Source organism: Myxine glutinosa, chromosome 14 (genome assembly GCF_964187855.1).
Source record: "Myxine glutinosa chromosome 14, kmMyxGlut1.1, whole genome shotgun sequence".
Lineage (NCBI taxonomy): Eukaryota > Metazoa > Chordata > Myxini > Myxiniformes > Myxinidae > Myxine > Myxine glutinosa.
This window is the reverse complement of record NC_136274.1, coordinates 41,275,966-41,287,684: the sequence shown is the minus strand read 5'-3', so window position 1 is coordinate 41,287,684 and position 11,719 is coordinate 41,275,966. Positions and strand designations below refer to the sequence as shown.

Sequence of the window (11,719 nt, the reverse complement as noted above, 5' to 3'; positions counted from 1 at the left end):
GTTGGGGCATGGCCCCTCTGCTGGAACCGGCCATGAGGGCCCGAAATCTTGCTGGTGGACCTTGGCCACAGGGCACCGATGCCCCACAGGTGAACCACACTAGTCGGCCGACTGTGGGCCATAAATAAAATAAAATGAAAAGGACACATTGGGTGCATTTTTCAGTCACATAGGCCGCCAGTAAGAAAATGAAAGAAAGACAACAACTGGAAGAAATAGTAATAGCCAGCAGAGGGAGCCGAAGTGCAAGAGATCACCTGCAGGGTTAGGGGTTGTTTGGTTATTTTTATTATTGAACATTGATGAACAGTGATGACTGCACCGATTGGTGCTTGGGGGTGTATTGGTGCGTTTTTGGGTGCTTTCATGGTGCGTCGATGCAGAGCAGACTGTCTCCCCCCCCCAGAAAGAACAATTACAGGTCCTGGGTTAGTTTTGTAAATAAAAGCAGAGTCATTGTAAATAATGCTCCCCACCGTCAATGTATAGTTTGAAGACCATTCCGCAATTCGGTTAACTGTGGGCGTACGTCTGTTAGGCAGGGTGCAATGGAGCAGTGGGACACATTTATTTATGTTTTAAAAACTGTCGCACTCAGGGTCAGGTTAAAAGTAGAGGGAACTACACCTACGTGTCACACTAAATAAAAGTTGTAGGCCCGGGCCGTGCCTAAGAGGAGGAGGGTGCAGTGTTGCGGATATGAGGACTGTATTTTTTTTATTGTGTGCTTTATTATTATTATTATTGTTGATTCTGCGCCTCCTGCCTCCGGAGTTGTGTAAAGGTCAAAGGGCGTCCCATAATTAGTCCAAAAGCATACACGTCAGCCAATCATAGAATACCCCTGTTCGATAGTTATATCTTATTATGTGTTTTAGGGTAAGGCTGTGTCTCCCATTAATTGAAATAGAGTGATCCCTCGTTTATCGCGGGGGTTACGTTCCAGAACCCCCCGCGATAGACGAAAATCCGCGAAGTAGCGACCATATTTTTATTCTATTATTTATATATATTTTAAAGCTTTATGACCCTCCCCACACTCTTATTAACCTTTCCCACACTCTTATTAACCTTTCTCACACTCTTATTAACCTTTCCCATACTCTTATAAACACTTCCTATACTCTTAAACACTTTTTACACTCTTAAACATACGTAATTTTAACAACATATAAAATTCTAATGGGTACTCACCATTGAAGATACTGTAGCTACCCATGGGTCCCCCAAGCAAGACCAGCATCAGAATCTCCTTGCTCCAGCCGGTGACGTCACCGGCGGGGATCCCCGGCGCGAGAGTGGCTGGTCACATGACCGCTAAAGCATGCCGCGCTTTGCGGGTATAATCAGCTACACCTGTTGATCACGTGACCACCGAAGCACGCAACACTTGAGAGGCGTGGCTTTCGGTTTCTGGTTGTGCTTTATAATGCAGCCCGATAAACGGGCTTTTCAGTGTTCCCGAGTTGGTTTTGAGAATAAATATCTTCTCGGACGAGTTTGTGTCTTGCCCGTCATTTCGTCCGTATCAAGCAAGAGCCCCGGCTCTTCAATACTACAACTTGCGTGATGAAGATGATGATGATGAATTAGCTGTGCAGTACTGATGACGATGAAGGTGATGACGATGATGAATGTACTGCACAGCCAGAAAGAGCATTACAGTTACCCATTACGTGGGTAACTAGCGCAAGTGGAAGCTGCCGCATCTGCGTTTTCCATACGCACGACTCTTTGTCTACCCTTCTACTGTACACTATGTACAGTATTTTATTTCTTGTAATATGTTTTAATTACTGTATTTTTCTTATTTCTTTACGTTTTTAAATTTTTTAGGCTAGAAAATGCTTATTTTACCACAAAAATATTTAAAATAATAGTATATAAAAATACATTTATACCGCAAAATCCCGCGATATAGCGAAAAATCCGCGATATAATTTTACATATACGAGCGAGAAAAACCCGCGATGTACCGAAGCTGCGAAAAGTGAACCGCGATATAGCGAGGGATGACTGTACTCCATTGCACCAGTGAAAGAGATAGATTCCCTTCATTCCCATTCCCAAAACTTTCATTTCCCCTTTCGTCATTGCCAGGCCTCGAGTGCCATTGCCAATTACCTCCCCTCCAATTGCCGCCATTGACCATGAGGCAGGGTCGGAGAATAAAGGCGTGTCTCCACCTCGTCATAGAGGGGAGGAGTGAGCCAGCCCCACTCGACCAACCATGAGCCAGGGGTTTGGCTAGAGAGGGCGGAGGAAGAGCGATCGGGGAGGTTCGCAAAGGTTGAGGGGCGGGGCCTATATAACCCACGGCAGGGCGTTTCCCGAGGAGATGAGCTTTTACAGAGAGACGAGAGTGAGTCCAAGCAGTTGGGTCCAAGAGAAGCGCTTTGAGTTAAGTCCGGGAGAAGTCCAGAGTTGAGCTGCAGCTCGAGCCACCGAAACTGCACTTACTGCAGCTCGAGCCACCGAAACTGCATTTACTGCAGCTGGAGCCACCGAAACTGCAGCCACAGCAGCGTGAGGCCGGGACGGCAGTTTGGAGCAGGGCCACGAAGGAGCGGCGGCTGCCCAACGAGTCGATCGGCTGCAGGACCAGTTGGACCTCCCTATCCCGCCAGCCATCCATCTCCCGCCAGTCCTATCATCATTCCCCGCGTGAGTCTATCCTTGTTTGTTCTGTCCCTGGGTTAATTAAGCTTGTATAAGCTAAGGATTGCACTGTGTCACCTGCGTCTCATGTGCCTGTAAATAAACGTGACTGCTTTCTTCTTGATTATATGTGTAAATAATAAACCCAGTTACTCTTCTGTACGTCTTCTTCCTCTTTGCATTCGGTCGCTTTAGAGTTTTCCATATTGAGCAGCTGCGGTGCGATACGGCCAACGTTTGGGGTTGAATCGGGTTAGTCGGGGAATACCTGTTCGGTCGCAGTAATACCACCGCTCGGTAAAATAACATCCTTTAACCGCGTCCGTAACAATATACAGTGAAACCTTGACTTATGAGTGCACCAACTTACGAGTTTTCCGAGATACGAGCCGTCGCTCGGGCGGTTTATTGCTTTGAGATGCGAGCCGAGATCTGAGTTACGAGCTTACGCCACCCGCCACCAAGTGGGTTCCGGTCACGTGGTTATCTTGCCATGCAAGCATCTCTGCCGTATATAGCTGCTGCTTTGTTTTCGCATTTTGGTTATTTTGGAGCTTACGCCACCCGCCACCAGGTGAGTTCAGGTCACGTGGTTATCTTGCCGTGCAAGCATCTCTGCCGTATATAGCTGCTGCTTTGTTTTCGCATTTTGGTTATTTTGGAGCTTACGCCACCCGCCACCAGGTGGGTTCAGGTCACGTGGTTATCTTGCCGTGCAAGCATCTCTGCCGTATATAGCTGCTGCTTTGTTTTCGCATTTTGGTTATTTTGGAGCTTACGCCACCCGCCACCAGGTGGGTTCAGGTCACGTGGTTATCTTGCCGTGCAAGCATCTCTGCCGTATATAGCTGCTGTTTTGTTTTCGCATTTTGGTTATTTTGGAAAATTTCTTAGTTTTAACCATGGGTCCTAAGAAATTGAGTGCCAAGGGCAGTACTGAGAAGAAGAAGAGGATGATGTGCTTGGATATAAAACACGCAATCGTCGAAAAACATGAGCGAGGTGTGCATGTTGTCGACTTGGTGAGGCGGATGTGAAGGCAGCTGAAGATTTTATTATAACTTTTGCCGAACTGATAGAAGCCGAACGATACATCCCCCAGCAAATCTTCAACTGTGACGAGACAGGGCTCTTCTGGAAAAAGATGCCGAGGAGGACGTATATAACGGCAGAGGAGAAGAGCATGCCTGGCCACAACTTGTTCAGAGTGCCGGCGATAGCTCGCCTTCTCTTTGTGGAAAACACGGTGAGATCCTTAACATCAAACAACTAATGGGACGCAAACGGGGCGCCCAGTTTAGCGGTACACACATTGATGAATCACCCTGCCTGTGATTCACCCATGACAGGTTATAGCTGGGTCGGGATTCAAACCCAGGCTGGACAGTTTAGAGTCAAGTGTGCGTACCTCCAGTCCAGGCCATCCTGCCAACTTGTATGCTGCATACAGGTGAAATATAAAGCGCGAGATATTTTTATATATACTGTATATTTAAAAAAAAATTGGTGTGGTTTTTGGCGGGCTGGAACGGATTAATAGCATTTCAATGCATTTTAATGGGGAAATTTAATTTGAGAAACGAGCAAATTGAGTTACGAGCTCGGTCACAGAACGAATTAAACTCGTAAGTCAAGGTTCCACTGTATTTGTGCAGCGTCTGTCCTGTCCTGTGTTGTCACTGAACTACTTTCTCAAAATTTGGTGAAATCGTACCAAACTTCTGGAATGCACATATCTCTCCCGTCGTTATGTCCTAAGGGTATTTTCTTTGAAAAATGTTCCAATTTTTTGGGGAATTTTTTTTTTTCAACTTCAATTGTATCAACGCTTGGTGAGGCGAGCGTAGCGAGCCGAGCCAAGCTAGTATATATATATATATATATATCCAGGTTGATGTCATGGACACAAACCGCACTCCCCAACTCCCGCGGGGGAATTATCTGCATGTATGTGGTGTGTGTTTACATGTCTGAAAATCAACACACCGACCTCAAAGAAGGAAATGAGGCCATTTGGCCCAACGTTGCCGTGGTGCACTCCCGGGTTAATTTTTACTGCTGCTTTAAACATCAATGTTCCGATCGTTTACTAAAGTCTAAATAACCCAATGTTGATCAGGTGACCCAACCTGATCAGGTGATACAGTGTTATACACGTGCACACACGGAGTGGGAGTACCACATGGAGGGAGTTACGATTTCATGGAGTGCGGAGGAGCAAACGAATACTATCAGGATCGCTGTTTAATCGTATTTTGCGAGAGAAGAATGCGGGTTAGTGTGCGCAGGCCGCAAAATAGGAAATACATAAAATTGGGACGAAGGTGGAGGTTGAACAAAACCAAATAATTGGAATTCCGAGAACGAGGAATGACAAAAATTCACGGAGGTATATAAAATGGAGAGCCAATGACGGCTGTCGGCTGAAGCTAGCGGAAGTTGCTTGGCGGCCATATTGGGAAGCTGATTCATTTTGGATGCTTACCGACTGTAAGGAGTCTTATTTGTGAAGTGAGTTATGTGAGGAGTGAGTTATGAGGAGTGGATTATGAGAGGAGTGGATTATGAGATGATTGAGTTATGAGAGGGTTATGAGAGGAGTGGGTTATGAGAGGAGTGGGTTATGAGAGGAGTGGATTATGAGAGGAGTGGGTTATGAGAGGAGTGGGTTATGAGAGGAGTGGGTTATGAGAGGAGTGGGTTATGAGAGGAGTGGGTTATGAGAGGGTTATGAGAGGAGGCGGTTATGAGAGGAGGAGACGGTTATGAGAGGTGAGGTAGAGAAGGTGATGTAAAGTGGAGAGGAAGAGAAGGTGAGGTGAGGTGGAGAGGGTGAGTGGGGTGAGGTGGAGAGGATGAGATGGTTGGATGAGGTATAGATGATGAGAGGATGGGGTGAGGTGGAGAGGGTGAGTGGGGTGAGGTGGAGATGATGAGACGGCTCGGTGAGGTATAGAGGATGGGGTGAGGTGGAGAGGGTGAGTGGGGTGAGGTGGAGATGATGAGACGGCTCGGTGAGGTATAGATGAGGATGGGGTGAGGTGGAGAGGAAGAGAGGGTGAGTGGGGTGAGGTGGAAATGATGAGACGGTTGGGTGAGGTATAGATGATGAGAGGATGGGGTGAGGTGGAGAGGGTGAGGTGAGGTGGAGAGGATGAGGAGGTGAGATGGAGAGGGTGAGAGGTGGCGTGAGGTGGAGAGGAAGAGAGGATGGGGTGAGGTGGAGAGGCTGAGAGGGTGAGGTGAGGTGGAGAGGATGAGGAGGTGAGATGGAGAGGGTGAGAGGTGGAGAGGAAGAGTGGGTGGGGTGAGGTGTAGAGGATGAGAGGGTGAGGTGAGGTGGAGAGGATGAGGAGGTGAGATGGAGAGGGTGAGAGGTGGCGTGAGGTGGAGAGGAAGAGAGGATGGGGTGAGGTGGAGAGGCTGAGAGGGTGAGGTGAGGTGGAGAGGATGAGGAGGTGAGATGGAGAGGGTGAGAGGTGGAGAGGAAGAGTGGGTGGGGTGAGGTGGAGAGGACGAGAGAGTGGGAGGGGTGAGAGGTGAGAGGAGAAGAGGAGTGGAGAGGAGTGGAGTGGAGAGGTACGTTTCCATCATGTTGTGAGAACACTCGATGATGACATAAAGGAAGAGCGCATCAGGAAAAAATATTGCAAACTGGTCCTGTTTGCTCACCAGTGAGGCTTGTGGGTTAACTACATGACAGCGTTTCATGTCATTTATGTGACTGACTCACTGTTGATGTGTTGCTGACCCATGTCAGTGTAGAATAAACTCTGGTTATTATTATATCTGCGTGGTTTCTAACATCTCGGTAATAGAAACATACACATCTTAGTTACAATATAATGACTGAATTAAGTAACATCATATAACATGACAACACATCAGATCTTTATATTGAGGAATATTATTGAACAAGCCAAAGAATGGCAAACGACGATGTACCTCAATTTTATAGATTTCTAGAAAGCTTTCGACTCCTTGCCCAGAGAAAGTCTGGGTCATAATGAAGAAATACAGCATACCTGGAAAATTAGTGAACCTTGTAAAAGCCCTTTACCAAGACTTTCAATGTGCGGTCGTCGACCAAGGTGAAACAACAGAATGGTTCAAGGTGAAGACGGGAGTTAAACAGGGGTGTAACATGTCAGGATTCTTATTCCTACTAGTGGGTGATTGGGTCATGAGAAGAACGATAAAGAACACCGAGCGGTAATTTTGGGCACTTTTTTTTCAAACAAGCTCTAAACCATTGGATTCCCCAGGAAAAATGCGTCTAGAATCAACTTCAAACTTAATGAACACCATTTCCTTAAAGAACGGGATTCTGAGCCAGAATATCAGTTCAAATATTAGTATTCTATATTAATTAAATAGTCGGCGGTCCTAAAATTCGCTCCAGCTGCATCATCAGTACGCCACGCCTTTGCTTTGACAGGCTTACGATCGGCTTCCCAATATGGCCGCCAGACTATTTCCGGTGGCTTCACGGCGGCTAATGCTGCGAGGTGGCCAATTGGCTCTCCATATTATATACCTCCGTGCAAAAATTTCGCTGCCCTTTTTGATTTGCAAGGGCTGGTGGGAAATGGGCGGGATAAGCAAGTCACGTGGCGAGGCGTGGCCCTGCGTGACGTGAAGGTTACGTCAACGTGCGTTCCTCTTCTTCTTCGTATTACTTTTTTTTTTTTTCCCGGTCTCGGTCTGTGACCATTCTAAATGTCTTAAGTCGTGTCGGACGGGGGTGCCTTGCGTCGCGGGCTTCTTGAAGGTTTGTGAGGCGTCACCTCACGGTCGGTCCTGAACTCCTGATACATGTGAACACCAGGTCGCCATCGTCGTGCGATCTTCTCCCGTCAGTTTGATTTTGTTTTTATTTTTAACGACACTTTTTTTTGTTTGTTACTTCATCCTCCCCGTCATTGACGTTTTCCTCACAGGACTCGAGGACCACCTCCCGAGGACGACAACCACCTCCTGGTTCCGGCATGGGTCTCCCCGCGCTCGAGTTCACGGAGTGCGGTCTCGACAGCCCCCAGTTCCGCGAGCGTCTCAAGTCCCATGAGGTGGAGCTGGACCGGAGCAGCAAAGCCATCAAGAACATCATCAAGGACGGCAAGGCGCTGCTGGCAGCCTTCAAAAGTGAGCTCCTTCCCCGGGTGTCGTCCCCTTGCTAACCATGGTGGATCCAAAGCCCGTCATGGTCGTCAATGCGTGCTTAAGGTTTATTCTGCACCTGTTGAAAGTCCAAGTTGTAAAAGAAGTTGGTGTGACACGCACGATCAATGACGTCATTGTTGAACACATCGACGTCCCCTCTCATGTCCTGAAGGTTTTCATGGTTTTTTGAGTGTAGTGACGTCATAGGTCGTGGTCACTTTGTGTACCCAACGTCATGTTTGTTGTAGTTTTCGATTTTTACCTTCAACTTACCTTGGATACAATTATTGTAAGGTCTTCATTTCAGGTAATTTCTTTTCCAGACTTTTGATGAACCTTAACACATTATGTGCACATTAAACTAAAACACATTAGATGTTTTGTTACACCTTTATGACTTTGTCAGTGTTCCCAGGATGATGCAGAGAAACGAATGTAATTGTAGTTAATAAAACAATGTCGTATTTACTCATGTCCTGTCCTGCAGGTGATTTATATATGTATGAGTCTCAGACTAGTACAGGTACAGGTAAATCAAATCGAATTACTTTCGTGTCGTTTTGCTTCTCACAGTATTAGGTAACATGTGGTGTGTCTGAGTGTTTAATGAGGTGTGTTGTTGTGTGCTATGTTCTATTAGGTGTGTGGTTGTGTGCTGTGTTCTATTAGGTGTGTTGTTGTGTGCTGTGTTATATTTGGTGTGTTGTGTGCTGTGTTATATTAGGTGTGTGGTTGTGTGCTGTGTTATATTAGGTGTGTGGTTTTGTGCTGTGTTCTATTAGGTGTGTTGTGTGCTGTGTTCTATTAGGTGTGTGCTTGTGTGCTGTGTTCTATTAGGTGTGTGCTTGTGTGCTGTGTTATATTAGGTGTGTTGTTGTGTGCTGTGTTATATTAGGTGTGTTGTTGTGTGCTGTGTTATATTAGGTGTGTGCTGTGTTCTATTAGGTGTGTGGTTGTGTGCTGTGTTCTATTAGGTGTGTGCTTGTGTGCTGTGTTCTATTAGGTGTGTGGTTGTGTGCTTTGTTACATTAGGTGTGTGGGTGTGTGCTGTGTTCTATTAGACGTGTGTGTGTGTGCTGTGTTCTATTAGGTGTGTTGGTCTGTTGTTGTGTGCTGTGTTCTATTAGGTGTGTGGTTGTGTGCTGTGTTCTATTAGGTGTGTGCTTGTGTGCTGTGTTCTATTAGGTGTGTGCTTGTGTGCTGTGTTCTATTAGGTGTGTGCTTGTGTGCTGTGTTCTATTAGGTGTGTTGTTGTGTGCTGTGTTATATTAGGTGTGTGCTTGTGTGCTGTGTTCTATTAGGTGTGTGGTTGTGTGCTGTGTTCTATTAGGTGTGTTGTGTGCTGTGTTATATTAGGTGTGTGCTTGTGTGCTGTGTTCTATTAGGTGTGTGGTTGTGTGCTTTGTTACATTAGGTGTGTGGGTGTGTGCTGTGTTCTATTAGACGTGTGTGTGTGTGCTGTGTTCTATTTGGTGTGTTGTTGTGTGCTGTGTTCTATTAGGTGTGTGGTTGTGTGCTGTGTTCTATTAGGTGTGTGGTTGTGTGCTGTGTTATATTAGGTGTGTGGGTGTGTGCTGTATTCTATTAGGTGTGTGGTTGTGTGCTGTGTTCTATTAGGTGTGTGGTTGTGTTCTATAGGTGTGTGGTTGTGTGCTGTGTTCTATTAGGTGTGTGGTTGTGTGCTGTGTTCTATTAGGTGTGTGGTTGTGTGCTGTGTTATATTAGGTGTGTGGTTGTGTGCTGTGTTCTATTAGGTGTGTGGTTGTGTGCTTTGTTACATTAGGTGTGTGGGTGTGTGCTGTATTATATTATGTGTGTGGTTGTGCCTGTGTTCTATTAGGTGTGTGTGTGTGTGTGCTGTGTTTTATTAGGTGTGTGGTTGTGTTTAATGAGGTGTGTGGTTATGTTCTATAGGTATGTGGTTGTGTGCTGTGTTCTATTAGGTGTGTGTGTGTGTGCTGTGTTCTATTAGGTGTGTGGTTGTGTGCTGTGTTCTAATAGGTGTGTGGTTGTGTGCTGTGTTCTATTAGGTGTGTGGTTGTGTGCTGTGTTCTATTAGGCGTGTGTGTGTGTGCTGTGTTCTATTAGGTGTATGGTTGTGTGCTGTGTTCTATTAGGTGTGTGGTTGTGTGCTGTGTTCTATTAGGTGTGTGGTTGTGTGCTGTGTTCTATTAGGTGTGTGGTTGTGTGCTGTGTTCTATTAGGTGTGTTGTTGTGTGCTGTGTTCTATTAGGTGTGTGGTTGCGTGCTGTGTTCTATTAGGTGTGTGGCTGTGTGCTGTGTTATATTAGGTGTGTGGTTGTGTGCTGTGTTATATTAAGTGTGTGGTTGTGTGCTGTGTTCTATTAGGTGTGTGGTTGTGTGCTGTGTTCTATTAGGTGTGTGGTTGTGTGCTGTGTTCTATTAGGTGTGTGGTTGTGTGCTGTGTTTTACTCGGTGTGTGGTTGTGTGCTGTGTTTTACTCGGTGTGTGGTTGTGTGCTGTGTTATATTAGGTGTGTGGTTGTGTGCTGTGTTCTATTAGGTGTGTGGTTGTGTGCTGTGTTCTATTAGGTGTATGGTTGTGTGCTGTGTTCTATTAGGTGTGTGGTTGTGTGCTGTGTTCTATTAGGTGTGTGGTTGTGTGCTGTGTTCTATTAGGTGTGTGTGTGTATGTGCTGTGTTCTATTAGGTGTGTTGTTGTGTGCTGTGTTCTATTAGGTGTGTGGTTGCGTGCTGTGTTCTATTAGGTGTGTGGCTGTGTGCTGTGTTATATTAGGTGTGTGGTTGTGTGCTGTGTTATATTAAGTGTGTGGTTGTGTGCTGTGTTCTATTAGGTGTGTGGTTGTGTGCTGTGTTCTATTAGGTGTGTGCTTGTGTGCTGTGTTCTATTAGGTGTGTGGTTGTGTGCTTTGTTACATTAGGTGTGTGGGTGTGTGCTGTGTTCTACTAGACGTGTGTGTGTGTGCTGTGTTCTATTAGGTGTGTTGTTGTGTGCTGTGTTCTATTAGGTGTGTGGTTGTGTGCTGTGTTCTATTAGGTGTGTGGTTGTGTGCTGTGTTCTATTAGGTGTGTGGTTGTGTGCTGTGTTCTATTAGGTGTGTGGTTGTGTGCTGTGTTCTATTAGGTGTGTTGTTGTGTGCTGTGTTCTATTAGGTGTGTGGTTGCGTGCTGTGTTCTATTAGGTGTGTGGATGTGTGCTGTGTTATATTAGGTGTGTGGTTGTGTGCTGTGTTATATTAAGTGTGTGGTTGTGTGCTGTGTTCTATTAGGTGTGTGGCTGTGTGCTGTGTTCTATTAGGTGTGTGGTTGTGTGCTGTGTTCTATTAGGTGTGTGGTTGTGTGCTGTGTTTTACTCGGTGTGTGGTTGTGTGCTGTGTTTTACTCGGTGTGTGGTTGTGTGCTGTGTTTTACTCGGTGTGTGGTTGTGTGCTGTGTTTTACTCGGTGTGTGGTTGTGTGCTGTGTTTTACTCGGTGTGTGGTTGTGTGCTGTGTTTTACTCGGTGTGTGGTTGTGTGCTGTGTTTTACTCGGTGTGTGGTTGTGTGCTGTGTTTTACTCGGTGTGTGGTTGTGTGCTGTGTTTTACTCGGTGTGTGGTTGTGTGCTGTGTTTTACTCGGTGTGTGGTTGTGTGCTGTGTTTTACTCGGTGTGTGGTTGTGTGCTGTGTTCTATTAGGTGTGTGGTTGTGTGCGGTGTTCTATTAGGTGTGTGGTTGTGTGCTGTGTTCTATTAGGTGTGTTGTTGTGTGCTGTGTTCTATTAGGTGTGTGGTTGCGTGCTGTGTTCTATTAGGTGTGTGGCTGTGTGCTGTGTTATATTAGGTGTGTGGTTGTGTGCTGTGTTCTATTAAGTGTGTGGTTGTGTGCTGTGTTCTATTAGGTGTGTGGTTGTGTGCTGTGTTCTATTAGGTGTGTGGTTGTG

The 11,719-nt window shown here is 46.1% G+C and overlaps 1 protein-coding gene across 5 annotated transcripts in view; it reads left to right on the top strand.

Moving 5' to 3' along the window:
* Positions 1–7,286: 7,286 nt before the first annotated feature.
* Positions 7,287–11,719, top strand: part of LOC137439650 (rho GTPase-activating protein 42) — a 76,832-nt gene continuing 72,399 nt past the window's right edge. The window contains exons 1-2 of one of the 5 annotated variants that reach the window (XM_078767914.1): positions 7,287–7,429; positions 7,599–7,800. In XM_078767914.1, the coding sequence (XP_078624040.1) occupies positions 7,647–7,800 (154 nt within the window). In that variant the 5' untranslated portion in view covers positions 7,287–7,429; positions 7,599–7,646. Of the gene's footprint in view, positions 7,514–7,598; positions 7,801–11,719 lie in introns of all 5 variants that reach the window. The other 4 variants (XM_078767912.1, XM_078767917.1, XM_078767915.1 and 1 more) reach the window with 4 other exon arrangements.